The sequence below is a fragment of the Lingula anatina genome, chromosome 2 (genome assembly GCF_051362555.1).
Source record: "Lingula anatina isolate TDL-2025a chromosome 2, LinAna3.0, whole genome shotgun sequence".
Taxonomy (NCBI): Eukaryota; Metazoa; Brachiopoda; class Lingulata; order Lingulida; family Lingulidae; genus Lingula; species Lingula anatina.
In genome coordinates, this window is record NC_141768.1 from 29271071 (window position 1) to 29292910 (window position 21840).

Below are 21840 nucleotides of genomic sequence, written 5' to 3' on the forward strand. Positions count from 1 at the left end.
CTTAGCCGTATCGAAAACAAAAAAATGGACATCACTTCCAGTGTTGCCTTTAACAAGTTCTACAAAATGCAAAAAACAAGAGGTGTCTAGCATTAACTGTTCCAGAATTAGAGAGAGTTTTCAGTTTCAGCATTTTATGGCCGCTACTACCATGAAAATGCACCTATTGACCCCAAACTCACCAAAATGAAAGATGACCCTAAGGGTAACACCTGCCCATGATATTATAGGTAAGATCTGTTTAGTTTTTAAATTTTATTTTTCTCGCAATTTATTTTTCTAGCAAAAATTTCCCATTTTTAGAAAATTCTGGCCCATTTGACCTTGAAAAAAAGGTCAAAAGTCAAATCCAAGGGCATATTTGAAATCCTCACATATGACTTTTGGTCAGCCATCTGTAGTAATTTTTCCCATAATTCCATTGGTTTGGGAGATATTAAGCATTGAATTTTCAAAAATTTTGACAAGGGTGCGTTTCAACAAGCGTCACACCCAGGTCAATGCACCAACTGAGACAAAAAAACCTAGGGGTTCAAGTTGAGATTATATGTGACCTAAATCCCAGAGATGGGGACACAGATCCTTACAGTCTAGGAGGAGAAGCGGTAATGGTGACTTGTATCCCACGTCATCCTGCGGAGCCGCAGAAGCCGGCGGAGCTGTATGAGACGGGTCGGGACTAAAACCATGAGTACCGCCAGCGTACTAACTAACAATATTGTTAAGAAGCAGAAAATGTCAAAACAACACTTTTACATATCTAATTAGTTCCATAATGAGACTGTTAACATGCCTAAGAATTAAATCTGAAGAAAAACCACTTGTATGCAAAAAGGCTAATAACTTTATCAAAACTTAACTGATCAAGCTTATTTTCAAACTTGACCTGTAAACTAGTCAGACTGATCACTCCTGTGATTTCAAGACAAAAGGCTGATTGATTTTCCTTAAAATGCGTTATCAGTGTTGCATATATGCTGAATTATGGAAAAGAAAACAGCATAAATTTTGTAAAAATAGTCCAATCAAACCAATTTTGGAACTTGACCTGCGTATTATGAATATTCATCAGTTCTGTAAGTTTCAAGCCAAAAGGTAAAATGGTTTTCCACTTATCATGTTATCGGTGTTGCATATATGTTGAAAAAAGTGAAAAAACAGCATAACTTCCCTAAAAATGACCCGATCATGCTGATTTTCGGACTTGACCTGCTTATTATAAATATTCATCAATTCTGTAAGTTTCAAGCCAAAAGGTAAAACGGTTTTTCATTTATCGTGTTATCGGTGGTGAAAGTGCACGGCCACGATGACAGATGCAGGTGATGGCTATATGTACAGACACATCTGTGTCTGTACATAAAAAATAGATGCATAAAATGGGTCACTTTGTCAATTTTGATGCAATAAATAACGCTTAAAGATACATATGAACCCAGCATCAGTGTAGCATGGATTCCCAGTGATGCATATAAACCACTTATACTAGTATCTTATATTACTCAATCAACCATGAAAAAGCTTTAAACTGCTCTTTTCTTGAAATTTTTGGTTGTAAATTTATGCACACCTACAAAAACATAAATGTAGGCCCCATTCAGAATAGGGGGCCAACTAGTCCGAAGGTCAAATATGGCGACCCACTACAAAGCTTGCTCTCTAATCTGCTAATAGACATTGAATTGATATCCATATTTGACCCTCTGACTAATTAGTCCCCTATTCTGAATGGGGCCGTAGATGTTTTAAGTTTGCTCAAAATTTCCAGAAAGAGTAATCAAATAAAACGTTTGAAAAAAGTTTTGAAGAACTGAATAGTTTGAAATTTTTGAGGATTTACTGTAGATTAGCGATTTACTGACCTGGATAAGCAGTGTGTCAATTACTCGCAAATCAGTCACATCCTTATTTTTGCGAAATTCCTCTTTGAGAATTTGCCTGGCCTGTGGGACTGTTGCATCAAAGTTGGCGGTAGTCACTATAAATAAAAATGGCATAACAGCAAGCAAAGTTTCCATAATTTTACACAGAAAGTCACAGCTAAAAACATAATTATTTTAAAAATAAATATGTTGATTTTTTTGGCACACTTTCAGCATGGCCAGTTCATTATATGTTGAAAATACAAGACAATTTGTAAATGCAAATTGTGCTTCTTAGAAAGAGAAAGGACAATTAGATATTTAATACCAACAATTTTATCTACTTTTACTATAATCAAGGAAGCATTATCACAGTGATTTGCAGGCTCAAAAACTATGATACAAAATTTCACAAGACCCTACAAGTCTATAATTCGACCATTTCAACTGGGTTTTTTTCTGAAAATGTGAACCCTTTTACTCCCTTTGTTGATCCTTCACAAGAAATGGCACAGAACCTAAATTTTTTATTCAAAATGGACCTTTTTCCGTCCAAAAGAGTTCTTTCGGCTCCTTCCTGTACGGGCCTGTCCCATCTGATCCAGAGAAGTAGTCTGATCATACATGTATATTAAACCGGTACCTTTAGGCCTACCCAACTACCAGACTCGGCAATGATCCTGAATTCACCGGTAGATCAGACCACACTAACCATTTTCAAAGTGTGAGTCAGTACACATTACACAGTATCATACCCTGAACAAATTTTGAGTGGTGATGCAATACTTTTCAACCCCGCTGAGAATCGTCACTATCACATCGCGTACTAGGCAAGAGCGGTGTCGCGTCTGATACTGTGAAATGTGTACTGATACACACCTTGAAAACGGGTAGTGTGGTCCGATTTACCGGTGAATTCAGGATCATTCGGTGCCGAGTCTGGTAGTTGGGTAGGCCTGACCTCGAATTTATGGGAAATAAAAAAGGTAGTTGTTGATCATGATTAGCTGTAGATTTGTTCCTGTGACTCACGATGTCGAAACTATGGTCATTTTTGCAGTAACCCCCCCCCCCCATTAAGTATTTTATTAGTATTGTCCTCCCCCTCCCTTGAAATCATTTGGTGACTTTGAACAACCTCTTTGCTAAACAAGTACTGCATTGCTGATTTGATTGTTTACACGCCATTAACTTACAAAATCGTGGTATTGCAATATACCAGGCAGTGAAAGTTTGAAGCACTCGTTGTTTGACTTCTAAGTTATCACGAGAGACCACTGGTTTTGCTATCTTAATCCCGCTTTGGAAGACATGAGCACTGACGGCAGACCCTACTTTCTTCGACGCCATTTTTCCCGTCGGTTAGTGTTCAGAGTCACTGGTAGGGGGCAGCAAGTGAAAGGCGCCTCAAGGGCGAAACACCGAGCGCAACTAGCACAATCAAGTATTTGATAAATGTGTGGTCATATGTTTCGGTAACAATAATTAACTGACTGCCTTTTATGAAGCACTGCTGCATTACGTTATGTGTGTTTATTTTCATTTTTTATTTATTTATTTATATTTTTAGTATTTTCTGGGCTGATCCAAGTATGACTAGGGCAGAGCATGGTTCAGTAAAAAAAAAAAGTCTCAATATTTCGGCAACGCCTGCTCAGAAGATTTTGTAATACAAGTAGCAGATGTTACAGTGCCTAAACTGAGCGACGCAAAGTATTACAGCATTGTTGCACTGCGCCAGAATGGCGCAAAACAGATATAGACATAGCCAGGCAGATTATCGCGTCGCAAAGAACGCTCTGCACAGGCTAACAGAGATTTGTAATGCCCGGAATGATGTATCTACACACAGGCCACGCCCAAGGCATCCAGAACTTAACGCCAGGAAACAAGATCCACATCTCTTACTGTGTGTGTGTGTGTGTGTGTGTGTGTGTGTGTGTGTGTGTGTGTGTGTTATTATTATAATTATTATGTCAGCATAATTCATGGCAAATAATGTGATAATGAAAAAACATCTAAAAGAACAGGTTCCCACTATTGATATGATGATATAGGCTCTATTTTATCCGTGATCAATGGAACTGACTAATGTGCTTGAAAAAGACTGATAAATTACCCCCCACACACACGCACACACACACACACACGCAGTATTTCATTCGACATCACTTCTAATTCTAATATTTGCAAGTAATAAATGCAAATCATCTGTTTTGCAGAAAAGTTTATTATCACCAACATTTTACACTGTTTTATGCACAATACGAATGTTGCGTTGACAGATTTTTTTATTCATAACTTATAAGTGTTTATATGGATAGTACGCGCAATTTATATAATATCTAATATCTAAATTATCTAAACTAATATATATATATATATATATATATATATATATATATATATATATATATATATATATATATATATATATATATAAGCTCTTGTGTTTTATAACTACCAGACGTCACCTCGTTTAATGAGCTATACACACGCGTGTATAGCTTAAGCATGTTATAACAGGTTATTAACTTTACACAAGTAGGCCATAAGATGATACGGAGTCACAATAATGTAAAATACTGTAGTATTGGTGTTAAATACAAAATAATACATAATTAGTTTATGTTAAAAGATTGAAATACACATAATACATATGTTAAGTTGTTTTAACCCACGTTACATATAGGTCTTTAATAAGCTTCAACCAGTCATTTTATTAACTTTACATAAGTAGGCCATAAAGAAGATACGGTATCACCATTGTGAAGAATAGTATCGGTGTTAAGTACAAAATAATATACAATTATTTTATGTTGAAAGTTTGAATACACCTAATTCATATGTAAGGTTGTTTTAACCCACTTTACAAAGGTCTTTAATAAGCTCCAACCAGTCTTCATGTGACGCAACACAAAGTTTTATTATAATTTATATATATTCAATTATTTATTTTCAAATGAAAAGTCGGGTATTGGAAATTTACACACACACACACACACACACACACACACTATTAGTACGACAGCAAAATTCATTGCAAATAATATAATAATGAAAAAGCGTCTTAATCATTATCTAAAAGAACAGGTTCCGACTATTGCTATGATGATAGGGCCTATTTTATCCGTGATCAGTGTTGTTGTTTTTAAGTTAGAAAATCATCCTCGTTAAATAATGATTAAATAACAGCAACAGGCCATATAGCCTGTAGTTTTTTCTACCGATGCTGTTTACAGTGAGTCGTTGATGCTAACCATCTTATCGATTTGTCTGGCCCTAGTAAGGAATATTAACTTCTAGAGTTGTTACATGCAGAGGCCGACATCGTCTTCGCAAACCATTTGACTTCTTGTGCAAAACTGTGACACATTGGTGCAGTCCAGTCATGGATCTGACATTTAAGAAATATTGATCAGTCAAGTTATTTATGTTTTTCATAAAACAAATACATTAAAAATTATTCTAAACCACTGTTTTCATACCAGCATGAGATAATTAAACGCATCGAGGAAAAAAAATACTTAATGCAGAGAAACCAGGGCCGTAGCCTCCGGAGGGGCAGGGGGGGCAGCTGCCCCCCCTGGAATTTGGCATTTTCCACATCGTGATTGGGGGACACCCCCCCCCCCCCTTGGGGGCTTCGCCCCCTCATGTCCGCTTACTGCCCCCTCCTGGCATTTTGCTCAGGCTACGGCCCTGGAAAGAGAATCATCTACCCCCAAGGGCCAGCCCCATTCCTAAAATTTCAGAAGGGTCATAAACACCCCTGATGATAGGTTTACCAATGTTCAAAGTTTCAAGTTCCTCACTCTGATTATTTTGGAGGAGATATCGGAAATTACAAATCACAAACGCTCGGGCATACGGACGGGCGGCAAATTCCCTAACGTGTGCAAAAATTCCAAAATCGCAAAATAGGAAAGGGCAACGATAAAAAAAATATTCGAATTTGATTAGGGCAATTTTCAAAATTGTTTTAGGTTTCAACCAAATGCTCCTACTGAAGATTCTAGCTAGTTTGATGTAACTTGATTCTGATTTCAAGTGATCGTGTCAACAAGAAAATTCCACAGCGCCGACGGCCACACGGACATTTTTGAGGTTGGTATATGTGCAAACACAAAGTGTCTGTACATAAAATCATGCCTTCACAGTATATTTCCCTATATTAGTGAGACTGTTTATTTCTTTGCCGACAGGGACGTCTTTATCAGATTTGCTCGACAGATAGCCGTGGTTGGACGTTGACGGAGTGAAGGTCTCTGAGGGCTGGGCAAGGTTGAGTAGTTGCTTGCAACGGCGACGGAACTCGCGGTTGGTGACAAGGTATACCGTGCAGTTGACGCTGGAGTGAAGGTGAGCGAGGAGAGTGACCCACAGGTGAATCTGATATGGGAACCTGTTGTCGGCGTCAAGAACGATGACAAATGCGTAGGGGGTCCAACAAATGACGAACGCGAAGAAGATGACAACCAAGGTGCGTGCCATGCTGACGGTTTTGAAAAAGGTACGGTCTGCATCTGGATTCGCGCTGAACTTTGCCAGAGAGGTCTGACTGCGGTACAACTTCCAAAAGATACGAATGTAGCAATAGGCCATGAACACCAGAGGTCCACCAATCAGAGCAACTGACACGAAGAAGGTGTAAGAGAAGCTGGCAGTTCTGTCCCAGATGCAGGAATGGTTCTTCTCATCAAAGCCGTGGTCGCCCCAGCCAATGAAGTTGGGCATTTCCAGCAAGAAGGCGCAGACCCAGAAGAAGATACACATCAAGATGCTGCTGAGACGGTTGTAAATACGATCATAGATGTGGTTGTGGCAAGTGTAAATGTACCTGTAAAATTAAAGGGATAGATAGATAGATAGATATTTGAAAATCTCCAAAAGTCATACTTTTATGTCTAAATATCTCGCTGTTTAGCTATTTATCTTTCCCGATTCAGACCTCAAAAATGATGAACACCTAAGAATAAAGCAGTTTGCATGTATTGAATATATTGCTTACTTCCTTTCAATATTTCGAGGTCTGTCTTGACCATGTTCATCACGGAATGAAGTGAAATACATGTCATGTGATAAGATTATGTGAAAAAAATAATAAAACGAATTACGTTGAAGAGCTTGAAACTTTGGGGATGTGTGTGTGTGTGTGTGTGTGTGATTTCCTAACATCAAGGATGCGTATGGGAGTGCATGATTCTATTTTTCACATAGAGATGTTGTTCCATCGATATTTCTAAATAGTCATGCTTGAAAACTGATGTCTTATTTTGTTATTATGATGTTTTCTACCAATAATCAATACCCTGGCAGTGCTGTAGACATCTATACGGGTGAGACCCATTGACAGTGTAGCGAAGTCATCTAGTTCTTAATGCATGTTCAAAGGTAAGCTCATTTTTACCTATTTAGGGTCACCCCGCTGAGACTTAGGAACGCACAAACGCATGCCGTCAAGCACATAGATGCAATTCCCTCACAAAGCCACCACTTATCCTGGAAAAACTCCTCTCCTTTGATGGCTCCTGAAAACAGTAAGGAAAAGTAAGAAAAACAGGTAAAAATGTTGTAATATTTTAAGTTGTATTTTGTGGAAAGACGTCACGTATTTCAAATTTCATTTTGGCTTGGTATTTATAGTGGTATATTCCATTGCAATAAGGAAATTGGCAGGAATCAGTACTTAAGGGAATTGACGTAAGAAATACATCCAAAATCAATAATATTTTAATAAATCTCAATAACGGAATTCGTATCGAAAGAATACAGGATATGTATTGTCTTTAATCTTCTTCAGTATCTTTCCTGTTAATCTACACTATATTATGTTCAAATTAGATTCATTGTTGGTACATTCTTTTTCAAGCGATTAAGTATTTAGTCCCTGCAAAAAGTATTTTTTCACAAAAGTGAATATTCAAAGAATGCACTTCAACCACCTTAAGCCAATTTGAAGAGAGGTGACAAAAAAGCTGATCTAGTATTTATAAAATATTTTGGTTTAAAACTCGACTGGTAATGGTCAATAAATATTGTCTCTTAGTATGATTTTATTTGCCCAAAGAAAGACACAAATGAAAAGACACATTTTATGTCGTATAGAGTTACGTTTTGCTTGAATACTTGACATCCTATGTTTTTTCATAGATCTGAGATTCCAGTTAACGCCATCTGCGTAGTTAATATGGCTTCATTAATGACAAATTGTCTGTTCGTGTGTCTCAGGTGTATATAAGACTCGTGGCTCCGTTTACACGTTTAGGTTTGATTTTCAGTTGATGTAAATAAGACATACTAGATTGTGTTGTTTAGAATAAAAATCAGTTTTATATCCTTCGAAAAGATGCATTCAGTTTTACAAACCATCTCTGAGGCAAAGGTGAAAAAAGAAAAATGCAAATGAATGATGGCTGATTGAAACAATCAAATGAATAGAGGTATATTTATAACATTGTTCTATAATGTATATAATATTACTTTTTTTAAATATGACAATTATAATTAGTAAAAAAAAAGGTGAATAAAGAATGAAAAAAGGGAATCTACAAGTTACCTATGATGCAAAGAGGATCTGCCACACCGCTCACGCAGAGGTCAGCAATGGCGAGGTTGATGAGAAATTCGCTTCCAACCTTACTGAAACCCGGCATGCGTCCGCAACAGAAGACGGACAGTACCACGCAGTTGCCTACCACGCCCATCAGCAAGGCAACGCTGGTGAGAGACACATATATTGTGCCAATCACCGGGTCGGTGACAATCAGAGGCTCTGCAAACTGGCGTTTTTCCGGTGCCGGGGAGGCCATTGGCAGCATTGTTGAGTTCTGCTCGTCGCTCATGTAGGTTGTGGTGATGCTTGAAGCAAGTTGTGTGACCGTAGCCATTTGCCACCCCTCCGAGGTTAACGCAGTCGGATTTGGTGCTTTAGATGTTTTGGCGGTCGTCAATTCGCCAGTGCCCCCAAGCACAGTTGATGTAATGAAGGCAACGAACACTGCTGGCACGGTGGCATTTGACAGCGGACCACCAAGGTTTAAAACCTCCATTCTTCTTCAGTAACAAGAATTTATACCTGAAGAAAAAACCGAGCGCATCATGTCTTAATTTAAGTTGGGTGGTTTTTTAAAGATGTAGGTGCTTATGAGAGAGGGATAAAAAGAAAGAACGAGAAAGTGAGAGAAAGAAGCAGTCTGGGACTAAAATCCACAAAGTCGTTGACATGTTCGTTCAGTTTTACAACGCAATGCACTACTATAAAATAACTTTTGATTGGGAATTCAGAAGTCGGAAGAACACCTTAAAGACCAACAACGTGCGTTAGACCAGTATTTAGAAAGAAAAAAACGCATTTTCCTGACAACGTCAATTTTCTCATAATCACCAAGGTATACCCTATCCAAAACCGTTGAGAAAATAAAGATTCATAAAACTGTTTTTGAGTTCTCCCATCCTCGCCAGTTTTCACCTTCAGTAAGACTTCCAGAAACTCGTAATGTTTCATAAGTTACACATGAATGAATGAATAAATTAATATAGCTGAGACCAGAAAGTTCCATGGCATATATTTGATATTTTTCAGAGATTATGATATTTTAAAAATCAATTTTATCAGCGTAAAAGATAATGTTTAACAAACTAACCACAGGACATGCCTTGAAGTAGAAAAATATCAATATGTTTGAGATCAAGTTTTCGCTAATTTGCGTGAAATAAACACCAACACTTTGTTTTACTTATCAATCTTGCTCCCTCGCTGATTGATTATTCTGTGGTTTCCCATCCATTAATTTGTGACCTTTAAAAAATCGATACTTAAGACGCCTTAACTCTTAGTCTTCGAAGAGGGATGACTGCAAAAACTATTCATTCGGAAATGTTGACCTTGTTTTATGGTGATGAAGTCAAATATCAGTGTTAATTGATAGCTTCTTGTCTGTGGTCATGTCGTCTTTCATTTGTATTTAATAATAATAATAATAATAATAATAATAATAATACTCTTTTATGAACACAAAACATTTACACAACTAGAAGTTACAAGCATTAAAAATCTAGCAAAGTGTAACCAATTTATGGCGCTTTGCATATAAATCTCAATTAGTGGTAATTAAGGGTAAAAAAAAATGGCCAAATCTACACACGGCGGATAAAAGCACCAAATTTTGCATGCGGTTACCTTTTGACATACTCTGAAAAAATATACCTTTCGATCAAAAAATCCATAATGGCCGCAAATGTATGGAATTCTGTAGAAATATATACGTACCTCTATTTATTTTTATCAAATAAAGTTTTTTGTCAATCTTTCCCACATCCTTATTACTTATATAATGCCTAACTATCAAAGAGGAAACGATTTCCGTGGACTTTTTGAAAAAATCCAAGATAGCCGCCATTTGCCATAGGAATACTAGTACACGTACAAGGGGTTTCAACTAATGCCAACTAGGGAGATAATATAATGTTATGAAGAAATTAGGTTTGCTTTTGGGTATTTTCCACATCTTTAAAACCCATAAAATATATATGTGCTGAGAACCTTGTGTGTATATCCTTGCACAATTTGAAAAAAAAAAAAAAAAGAGAGATTGGGTTTAACATTAAATGAAGCTAAATTTAGGTATGTCAGTTTGTCTTTCAGTGTTTTTTCATCATTATTACCCCATAATACTTATCTGGTAGGTAAAAAATTTGCACATTTGATTGTTTTGAGGAAATACAAGATGGCCGTCGTTTGCCATAGTGCATGGTCATCATGATGTTTTGTCAAGGGTTCACACTTGTAACCCACCAGATATTTATCTCAGAGTTAAAGGTATATAATTAATACTCAGAGACAAAACTTATTTTAATTGGACCCTGTGTATCTCTGGCAATAGGCCTAGTTGAAACCCGATTACTAGTATCCCTATTAAAAATTGCAGCCATCTTGGATTTTCATAAATACCCAAGGATACACACTTGCTACATACCAGATTTATGTAAAATAAGGTTAATAAGGAAGCGGACATAACTGAACATCAAACATTAGCTTTATTCCATGATTTAATCCATGTCTATGTTCCGTTAATTGACACATATTTACATTTGAATGATACATTCTTATGGCAACCGTTAGCCACTTTGGTTTTCTCAGAATAATACATACTTTCTACACTACACCAAAAATCTTACATAAGGGAAATATGAATATGAAACCATTTAAAAACGATCTAAAGTTAACTTCAAAATGGACTCAATGTCTCTCTGTCATTATTTGAAGTCTGTGTATTAGTATTCTTATGGCAAAAGACCAAGTACCTGTATATATAGGGGAATTAACCAAGGGTATGAAAAAACATTAAATATTTTGAAAAACAAATCCTTGGTTACATAATTGTATAATGAACCCAATGTCTCTCTGACAGCAATTAAAACGCGCCCATTAGTACTGATATGTAAAATAGAAATCATCTTGGGTTTTCTCAGAATATCCAAGAGTGCACACTTGTTACCCAACAGATATAATGATATATATCCTCAGAGACAAAACTTATTTTAATTGGACCCTATATATCTCTGGCAGTAGCTGAAACCCAATTACTAGAATTCCTATAAAACTGCAGCCATCTTGGATTTTCATAAATACACACGGATACACACTTGCTACACACCAGATTTATATAGAATAAGGTTAATAAGGAAGCGGACATAACTGAACATGCAAATCCCTTAGAAACAAACACAATTGTTAATAAACACTACATCTCTCTGGTAGAAGATGAAAAGCCAGGCATGTACAGTTGTAATGGTATTCCTATGGCAAATGGCGGCCAACTTGGATTTTCTTAAAACGATCAAATATGCACATTTATGACCTACCAGATAGGTATTATGGAGTTATAATGATATCAAAAATACTGAATAACAATCTGAATTTGATAGTGAATAAAGTACCTTTGTAGCTGGCAACTTTGTTTTTGTTTTTTTCAGAAAGTCCAAGAAAACCAGTTTCCTCCCTGACAGGTATGCATTATATGGGTAATAAGGATGTGGAAAAAACTTATTTGATAAAAATCAATATAAGTATGTATATATTTCTATAGAATTCCGTAAATTGAGGGCCATTTTGGATTTTTGACCAAACGGTAAATGTTTTCAGAGGGCTACGGCCCTAATTTGGTTTAGAATGCCGAAAGGTAACTACATGCCAAATGGTGCTTTTATCCGCCGTGTCACGATTTTTTCGTTAAGCCACCCAACTAAATGTCCCTTGCATAATATCGAAAGAATTTCAAAACACTGACAATAATAATAAGAACATGCTACACGATTAACTACTATCTAACAATATAACTATTATAAAATATTCAGATTTTGTAAACATCCTTTAATAATATTTTCTTTTACTAAAGTTATAAAAGAGTCAAAATCATAATAACAATCTGAAAGAGATTTACAAACCACGGAACATTTTTTTTACGAAAACCTGAATCAAGACAACAAAGCTAGTGTTATTCTTTTGACCTGCCAACTTGGCTTTAATGTTAAATTCAAAGCTAAATAACCTATGTCAGAATTTTTTCTGCGTCAGTGTTGTATGAAAGTCGTACCTCACGCAAATCGTCAATGATTTTTTAAATTTTAGTGGGGTCTTAAAAATCTCAAGAAAATCAATCGAAATGATCTACTTACCGATTCTGAATGATTTTGTCTGTTTTTGAATGTAAGTCTTGCGAGCGGCATCCAAAGTTCCGAGAGGCGACCTTGTCTGGAATAGTGCAGGGGAACACTGAGAGAACACGCCGCTGTCGGATTGCATTTAAACTCTGTTGTACGGATGCACCATAATACCAATAGGAAACCGCGGCAGTTAAAAGGCTTCCATTATTTCCAGGAACTCTTAATTTTGTTCTCACCTGCCGGTATTATAGATAATTAAGAAACGCTTACCTATTTTGCGTGATGAATACAATTCCGGTATGCTACACGTGGACAATATAAGTGAGTGCTAAATATCTTCCGATAGTGTAATGTAACCAAATTGACTCCGAGTGATGGTACGAAATGAGTTTCTTCGCGCTAAATAATAGGGCGGAATAATATATTCGAAATGAGAGGATTGACGCAGATTTCCGATAATGTGCGTCACTCATCAGTTTAGTATATTAACAACAGCCTATGATTTAGATCAGGGTTAATGTTTTTGAGGTATAATCACTTTATTTCTTTAGAAAAGGTCGATTAAGAATCACATAAATGTTATTGTATCATCCAGGAAACTGGAAATGTTGTTTTTAATAAATTTCACAGGATATTAAAACATTTTCACAATTCTTATCCGGCTTATCGGAGAATCCTAACTTTAAATGAAATTGAACATTTTTTTTAGATCCTTAAGCCTATTTGCTTTGTAATGTAGCACACAAAAAATCGCCGAACATTCAGTTTTTTTCACGATGAAAAGAGTTGGCAGTCAAAGGATTTGCGATTCATCAGAGTGCTTAGGTAATGCTACAGCAGGAAAGGATAATTTTTCATAGTTTCGGGGGAGGGGGGGACGATAATCACGTTCGCCCAGACCTTAGCACAGGCACGTTGCTTGTCCAGAAAAAAATGGCAACCTAGTGATAAGGCTTGAGAGTCGTAAAATGCGTTGATTGGTTAAGAACGGCCGATGATTGACAGCAGATTGACAGGTCAAATTAGTTAAGTGACGTGCTGTGGTGAGAAGAGGATGACGAAAATCGTTATAAAACGGTCCGCTGTACTTAAATGGCACTAAGTTAGGCTGTCAATCACTTGCTTTGCTCAAAATGTTAGAATTTCGTGTTACATGTGTATACCAAAAGAAGTATTTTATTCATTTATTTTACAACGTGTCTTGTTTCGATGTTTTCCGACAGACTGATCACGTGATTGAGAAGCAGTGCGTGGTTATTTTGATTTGTTTTCGGATGAAATTTTAATTGACAGTAGTGGTATGGTATAATGGAAATGTGGTATCAACACTTCACAGGACTTTTTTTTATATGGAGGTGTCGCCTCGACTGTACAAAAATTAACCATATGTCATATGTATCAGAAATAACATGAATATTTTTTAATGATGATTGCTTAAATTGTTAACTCTTCCTAATTTCCTTTTTATTTCGGATCTTTAATATCAGTCATTTTTCTTTCTCATATATATACGTGTGTGTCAGAAAAAAACAATGCACGCTTTGTAATATTTCTTTTGAAATAAATTTAATATCTATTTGATCACATATATTATTTATTCACAGTATAAGCACAACACGTTTTAAAAGTGCTGCTGATGTCTTTGCAATAAATTATTCAAAGTTTCCCATTTACTGTACACACATTTACAAGAATTTTCAATAACTTACATGTTTCCCAATAAATACCTTAACATATTTCATATGTACAAAATATGGACAACAGATAAATAAGCTTGACCTTCTGTGCTCGGCGAAATAAATACTCTAATTTCTTATGTCTACTTTCTTAATCAATTCAATTCGAAGTCAATCAAAAGATGAAAGAATGAAAAATAAATAAATATAGACTTTTGCACTATTACCTTTCACTAACTAACGTCATCTTCATTCAGTAATAAACTCTCTTTATATATATACATATGTTTCAGATAGACTCTTTATATACAGTAATAGTATAAATATATATATATATATATATGAGATGAAAATATATCCGCACCTTTGATTCTTTGTATTGGCCCCATGAAAAAAATACACTGGCAATAAGATATCAATGTTACCTAAGCGCACAGGTGAATTTTACCACCTTCTGTCGACAGGTTTCACATTTGACGGAACAACACCATTGGAACTTGCAATTACAGCTTGATGTCACCTCAACATAACGCTTGCGTACTTTGAGTCCACAAGATGTGCATAGTCGTCTGCAGCTTTTTCTTTCCCAACGGGTGCTGCCCTTGTCTTTCTTTCGTGGCTTGATACATTCTCTACCAACGGTGCCGAAGGAACCAGCAGTCAGATTGGCTTTACAGTAATTGGGAGAGTGCTCCAAATAAACTAAGTCATTTTTGGAGACAGACATGAGCCCTTGGTTTCTTCTTGCGTTTCTGAGCTCCCCGTTGATACTGTCAACTCGAATGGCTCTTTGGTATTTTTTCTTCAACCAGTTTCCGACGTCGCGGAAGTCGGGGAGTTGATGCCAGCAAGTTTTTGTGGTACAGCTGCCGGATACACCATGACACTTGCAGGTCAACTTCAGAGTCTTACGGACAGCCTGTAAAATGATCAAATAATTGCATAAATACTGAGACATCAAATTATACGAGAGGTTAAGTAGAAAGACAAATGTATTATCAACTAACATAAAGAAGTGCAGTAATTCGACATTTTACTTGAATGCGTAAGCGAAGCTGGACACCTTGAAAATACAAAGAGAGAAGGGGCGGCACTTATAGCATTATGATATGAGAAAAACTTAACTGTGCAAGACTAACACAAAGTATTGATGACAGTCAGGAAAGATAACTAATCGTTACTCTTATTAATATCATATTATCTAGTATGACTAATCAGCATCACAAAATATTGTGAATCTCTGGCTTTCATGTGGCAAGGAGATCATAGTGAAGCGATTAAAGACCCTTACCCTGCGGCCAGCATCGTTGTTGTGAATGTTCATAATCGCCAGTGCGTCTTTCCCGGTCTCCAGCGAGTCCACAAACAACTTAGAAATTCTCTCCCCAAAATTCACATTATCGCTGCAACCTCCCCACTTCCAGTTAGGTCCTCCTGTAAAAAAAAAAGAGACAGTCCAGTATAGCCAGATGTTACATAAAAATAGATTATATAAGATCTAAAATGAATCGCTCATTAACTCCTCTCAACCATTTGCTGCTAGTGCAAGGACCTAATCGAATGCATTATCACTTTCAGACTGGCTTGTATAAAAAAACATTTAATGAAAATCGATATCAGATTATTATGTTACAAGATATTTAGCAACTATCTTACCTTGCAAACCTTTCTTTGAGTTATCACATCCGCAGTTTTCAAAATGACCCATGCTGCAGTTTCTAGTTAGCGTGTACATCACACCTGCGGCGCTAATGGCATGGACGAAAGAGGTTTCTTTGTCGGCTGAAAAAGATTACTTTGATTTGATTGTCCGATTATGGAGGACTTCGCGGAAACCCTATCAGCTAATTGCTGCTGGCATCCAAACAGCCATTCTCAGGCAAAACTATAGAACTAAGGACGTGAACTTCAGAAGAAATATTTACATAGGAAAAAATACTTCAACGACATTGTGTTAGTTGAGATGGGTTGACTGTAGAAACTGAGATTAATTATTTAAAATTCCTGATTCCCTTCTCACTGTTTAACTGTTTAAATTCCTCTTTTTCTCACAAAATTTAAATGTCTTACCTTTTTTGAAAGATCCATGAGAAAAGAAAGGGATCGTGTTTTCAGGGCAGTTCCACCTATCCCACTTGAACTGTTCCTTACACTCTTCAACACCCATGAGTGCGCCCGACGCCACGCTGTCGGCATAGGTTAAGTAAGCCTATAAAAAATAATAATCAAAACTGAAAGCTAACTTTCACAGAAAAGGATGAAAAATTGGTTTTACATATTGTGGATACAAAATGCAATAAATGGACAAAAAAAGAAATTTGTAATTAGTCGTGTCCCTAACAAACAATTTGGCCATTTGGTCACCAACGCATCCCTTTAACATACATACAAATATTACTAGTCAGCTGTCCTTAACGTGAATCACTTTTCCCTTGTTTATTTGTTTATTCAATAATGATCATTTAAAGTGACAATTTTCATGTTGGCCACATGCATTCCTACACACGCAACTTTTCGATATATTGATGAAAAGGGTGATTTTCCTAACCTGTATCCCTGCGCCTCGTGCCATTAACACTTCACAATCCCGCAGGTATTGTATTGTATAGTATAACTGATTAAGTTCGTTTGCCTTTGAGTTCGATTGCATACTACAAACACAGTCAGCAAACACGGCGCTTATCGTCACTTATCTTAAATTTTCTATTGTTACGTAGTCTCCCTTCAAACGACTTAAAGGATATTAACAAGTTAACGCGATGACTATCAAGAATAGCAAATTTGTGTTAAGTGGGCGTGATCAAAGGGCCGATCAACTGGAGGCAGTGATACTTATCACTTAAATCGTGTGAAGAAAAACGTTTAGTGCTCTCTTGTTTTCACTCACTTTGCCTTATATCCTCGCAGACGGAGTGGCGCCAGGCTCATTTCTATGATATTTCAGTAAACCCAAGCCCCACAATTTCTGTACTTTAATTTTCTGGCCAAATTAGTAGCCAATGTTTCTAAAACCCATTATTAGGAGGTGTAGCTAACAAAGGTTCAATCTCACCAGTACCCTTTTATGATTGCAGGACTGTATGAAATAAGTGATACAATTTTGGCTGATAATGAGAAACAACATGCCTATATTCCAATTATCCATTATATCATACAGCTAAATAAACGTCATTAACTAAAATGATTATTTCAACTTGTGATCAAGTGCATTCTTTACCTAAGGGAAAGACCAGCCTACTCGCGAAATTGATATTTAGCAAAATTCAAGGCCGGGGTTTTTATGTTTGTGACTCAAGGCTATAGTGACGAATTCAACAAAGTTTACTGAACCAAGATTTTTTTCAATCGCTAATTTTAAAAAATGAAAAAGTACAGTAGTTTATTCGGGATATTTATTTTTATAGACCTTCCTTTAATAAGTCATCTACAGCTGATAACTTTTTTCAAAAGGAAAACAAATTCAACTTTAAGCAGCCTTAACTTTCATTATTTGAAAATTTCAATTCTTTGGATGTCAGATTATTGTGTTATTATTGGTAACAGCGCGACAGATGCAGGAGGTACACCCGCTACACTTCTGTCAACAGAGTGTCAAGTCTTGTCCATCATTTCTTTATTACAGTTCCATTTGTTTTCCGTTTTGTATTGTAAGGTTCCCCTTGTTCATCATGGGCCATACCGTAAGTAGTTGGGTAAACGAAGTATCGAGTTTTTGCGCCGCTAGCAGGTCTTAAACTCTGCGTGACACATAGTTTCTAAATTTTCTTCTTAAATACTAGCATTCCAGTGACAATCTGTATGTAGAAATAATGCGTCGGATTCTGCCTACACCCTAATCTGTGGTCGAGGAAAAGTTTTTCACTTTTACCGCATATCCGAGGAAACCCTTAATAAATACATTAGCCGAATATTAATTATTATACCTGCCTTTTGTAGTGTAATAATTTATTCCTTGTTGTTATTTGAGAATGCTTCTTTAATGTTGCTAATCCAATTTCACAAATACACTAATTCTAAAATTATTTCTAGACACCTTCTAATCAGTTCATCTTGACTTGAATTAGGCATTGTTGTGGAATGTTATTGACATAATGTCGATGAAGCCATATAATTGTTTAGTTTACTTGGTCGTATTCTTAGTTTGATTGGAAAGGGCTTAACTGCGATCCCAATTTAGTGCAACCTTGAATGCGTCTTTACACACAACTTAACATTTCATATTGGTCAGTCTAGAGGTTTAGGGTCTAATATTCTTCTTTGATAAATTGGGAAAATGTACCTCAAAAGGAAATGCCCTACCTCACTCAAAAATTGATGGAGGGAGTTGAAGAAGATGCAGGACTTATACTTTGAGGAGGTTAGATTATTTCACCTGTCAGCCCTACTCAAAATGAACTACACAAAGACGCTTTAAATACAAATTCCTTTCTCGATAAATCTTTAAATTGATTTATTGAGTATATAGCAATAAGCTCTGGACTTTATATGACAGACGATAGCCTTTTTGGGGGGATATTATCTAACAATCTAATTTTGTGTTAAGCAAACACGCCCATGCTTCAGTTATTGTATTACAGTAGCTGTCCATTTTGGTTGATGTGATGCGCTGTGACTTCTTTTCCCAAGACATTGTGAAGTAATAGCAAGGTTAAATAAAGCGTGTACGTACCTTTGGTCCTGTCATAAGAAAGTTATTCAGCGACCTGCAAGAAAAGAAAAAGGGGCGGATTAGGGATACAATAGCTATCAATTTAGACACGAGTAGGAAGATCGTCGACATACAAAGCAAATATGGAGCAGATCAGTGGAAATCAACGTCCCGTCAGCGATGGCAATCAAAATAGACTGGAAATGTCTAAATTTGCATCTAAACCTGCTCCATTTGACCCCGCTGTTAACCGGTGTTGTGGCACATGGAGATGTAATCACGCTTCATTAGCCAGGCATGGGATGCGTTGATTGTTATCATTCTACACGCCTAGGCACATACCAGTGCAAATTTAGATGTAACCGCTTTAAAAAGCATTAACTTGTAAAATATACATGTAAAGAAATGTCACTTTCGTCGTTTCTTGCGCACGTAAAACCAGTCTGAATCATGGTTGCAAATAAAGTTTACTCATTAAATTAATTATAAAAAGAATGTATGGCTATATATGCAATAAATACGACATGCATGAGTTTACCTTAAGAAAATACTGAACAAAATAATGTAAAGTGATGACTTACCATGCTAATACATCTACAGGTATAATAAGTAAGAATACTACAGCGACGTTAAAGTAATGTCCTTGGGTTGCCGACTTCGTTTTCGTCCACATTTTTCAGTTTCTGGTAGTAATAGTCCAATGTTCGTCTTCAAAGTGAGAGAGTTGATATGACATGAAATGTCCACGAGGCGGTCATTTATAAAGTTACTATCCAATACGTCACACGATTATCAATGGAATTAGAGAGGACGTCATCACCCAATCAAATTTCGGGTTTAAAATATGTAAAGGTAAATCAAACAACGCACCTGCGCAGTGTGTATCACCTAATAGATTTTAGGAGGCCCACTTGCGCTTGATTACATTTACTGTGGCTGTCTTCTAAGCGGATTAAGGTGTATGGTCAAACTGTCCAGGGCGGCTTGTTTGTCCACTTTGACCACTCTCTTTTGTTCCTGATCTGCTTGTGCTATGGCTTCAAGGGCTAAGGTGGAAGTGATTTCAAGGGAATGTAATTACGTCAAAATTTTAACTTCCTATGACTTGTAATTCTTTTCAAGTGCCGCGCGGTCAGTGGAATAGGAAGAGTACTTTGTTTGAGCCGGCTTCATCAGATGTAATCTAATATGGACCAAAGGTAACTTAATTGAATGTTCAAAAATTCACAATTAACTCGCCCATTGTACTTTTGGATGGATTTAAGGAGGTCAGTGCAAGATAACATTTACGATGATAAAACATTTTTGTGCAAGGGATGTAACCTTCTGTGATCAAATGAATATTTAAAGAATTAAAACAATTAAGTATTTATAATTAAATTTAAAGCACTATCCGTAGCATTCAAGTGCGTCTATGCTATGTTTCAAACTAGGAAAGAAATAAATGAAGAATTCTAACATTTATATCATTCCATGAAATAATAATACTACTACTTGGGTGCAACCTGCATACGCTTGTAAGGTAAAACTAAACAGCGAAGAAGTTAATTTATTTAATAGAATATTTATATCTTATTTCTCGATGGTGCGTGGGATTTATGTCATGACCTTTGAACTTAATGGCAGATAAAATAGAGAAAAAGTAGAGGGAGGATAAGGCCAGACAAAGTTGATAAATTGGATAATTACGAACGCAACCGACCCTAATTTTCAGGAAATCAAAGAAATTTTCACACGTATAATTAGTGTAAAAATACTCTGGGCATTGATTTGGTAAGTGGGACAATTTTTCATTTGACCTTAGGGAAATTATTAATGTTAACGTTGTTCTTTTTATTATTTAATATCTACTACACTGTTGATTTGACCCCACATCAATAAAGAAAGAAAGAAAGAAATATCGACTGGGCACTAAAATTTAACGGCTACTCGTTAAACACCATACGTTTAAAAAAACGAAATAAAAATCAATTTCGTTTACCAACCCTGTTTGCTAAAAGTCGCCGTTCGTTAACCAACTTATCAAATTGATTTGGCCTAATCATAAGATTTACACCAAAAAGAGACACAAACGGTCTAACTTCATTTATATAATTAGGCGTGATGAAGCTAATGCACTGGGCTGACACATTCACAGTTTGCAGATCGAATTAAACATCCGTTATCTATCGTCGCATCACATCTTTTTACCGGCTATTCATCCATTTAGGTATAACTCAGGTATTTCTTATCTTTCTTTGTATTAACCAGGTAGTATCCTAACTGAAGCAGGCTCAAGCTGTTACGTTCACATTCTCAAACATATTCCAAGTGACATAAAATTCGAAAGAGGCACGGAAATTTGTTTTAGCTCTTATATGATAAAGAAGGTAAGACTGGACAGGCGAAAAATGATGTTTCATAATAAAATTAATTACAATGATAAATGGGTGTAAAAAAGAAAGGGATTACGTATTTCAAAAGCTACATCGAAGATTGAAATTGTTCATATAATATTAAAATTAAAAAATCCTAGATCTCACACTGTACGTTAAAATTACAAGTGTGGTATCAGTACCAGTGATAAACGCAACCAGATGCTCTCCCGTCTTATCCTGTTTGCTTAGGGTGTGCGGAGTCTCATCTAAGGTAATTGTGTCCTGGGCGCTCTGTAGCAATACGAGGTTAATGCACAATAATGACCGGAATTATCAAAAGATAAGATAACATGATACAGAAAAACAGGAAAAACAAATTACTCCCAATTCGGTCTCCTCGCCAGTTTGTAGCCTAACCACTTTGTAGTTTGTAGCAAGTTCATGAGGCACCTTTCTCCGATCATATACCTGTCTAATTATAACAGCCATTAGGCTGTTGTGGGACTCCAGCAACTTCGCCATCCAATTTCATTGGTCGAGTAGCCATTCGGAAATGCATGATGAAAATTATGACAGCCTTCGCCTACGGATCCAAACGCCACAATTTTATTTTATCTGAGGTTGATGCT

At 36.4% G+C, this 21840-nt stretch overlaps 4 protein-coding genes across 4 annotated transcripts in view; 1 reads left to right on the forward strand and 3 right to left on the reverse strand.

Annotated features, from left to right (window-relative positions):
* The window catches only part of LOC106168001 (NADH dehydrogenase [ubiquinone] 1 alpha subcomplex subunit 6), a 6271-nt gene extending 3022 nt beyond the window's left edge, over positions 1-3249 (reverse strand). Inside the window, exons 1-2 of the mRNA XM_013546922.2 lie at positions 3059-3249; positions 1863-1978 (exon numbers count right to left, since the gene is read on the reverse strand). Coding sequence (XP_013402376.1) covers positions 1863-1978; positions 3059-3212 — 270 coding nt within the window. The 5' untranslated portion in view covers positions 3213-3249. The remainder of the gene's footprint in view (positions 1-1862; positions 1979-3058) is intronic.
* Positions 3250-5535: 2286 nt separating this feature from the next.
* On the reverse strand, positions 5536-13234 carry LOC106167930 (melatonin receptor type 1B-B-like). The gene is made up of 4 exons (XM_013546831.3): positions 12543-13234; positions 8422-8940; positions 7273-7393; positions 5536-6702 (listed from the first exon to the last, which is right to left on the reverse strand). Exons 2-4 carry the CDS (start codon positions 8912-8914, stop codon positions 6009-6011), a joined length of 1308 nt encoding a protein of 435 aa, XP_013402285.3. The 5' UTR covers positions 8915-8940; positions 12543-13234; the 3' UTR covers positions 5536-6008.
* An 845-nt stretch (positions 13235-14079) lies between these two features.
* Positions 14080-19744, reverse strand: LOC106168008 (protein Wnt-8b). Its single transcript, XM_013546931.3, has 6 exons — positions 19436-19744; positions 18876-18909; positions 16277-16415; positions 15863-15988; positions 15498-15640; positions 14080-15125 (listed from the first exon to the last, which is right to left on the reverse strand). Exons 1-6 carry the CDS (start codon positions 19525-19527, stop codon positions 14628-14630), a joined length of 1032 nt encoding a protein of 343 aa, XP_013402385.1. The 5' UTR covers positions 19528-19744; the 3' UTR covers positions 14080-14627.
* A 139-nt stretch (positions 19745-19883) lies between these two features.
* LOC106167966 (Golgi-specific brefeldin A-resistance guanine nucleotide exchange factor 1-like) overlaps positions 19884-21840 on the forward strand; it is a 29429-nt gene continuing 27472 nt past the window's right edge. Inside the window, exon 1 of the mRNA XM_087003749.1 lies at positions 19884-20053. The gene's annotated coding sequence lies outside the window, so the exon portion shown is untranslated. The remainder of the gene's footprint in view (positions 20054-21840) is intronic.

Coding starts and splice junctions, on each gene's coding strand:
- LOC106168008 (XM_013546931.3), bottom strand. CDS start 19,527: ATGTGGACGAAAACGAAGTCGGCAACCCAAGGACATTACTTTAACGTC. Junction 18,910..19,435: donor CCTGTAGATGTATTAGCATG/GTAAGTCATCAC, acceptor CTTTTCTTGCAG/GTCGCTGAATAACTTTCTTA. Junction 16,416..18,875: donor TTCTTATGACAGGACCAAAG/GTACGTACACGC, acceptor TATTTTTTATAG/GCTTACTTAACCTATGCCGA.
- LOC106167930 (XM_013546831.3), bottom strand. CDS start 8,914: ATGGAGGTTTTAAACCTTGGTGGTCCGCTGTCAAATGCCACCGTGCCA. Junction 7,394..8,421: donor AGATCCTCTTTGCATCATAG/GTAACTTGTAGA, acceptor TACTGTTTTCAG/GAGCCATCAAAGGAGAGGAG. Junction 6,703..7,272: donor AGCGGGGTGACCCTAAATAG/GTAAAAATGAGC, acceptor TTAATTTTACAG/GTACATTTACACTTGCCACA.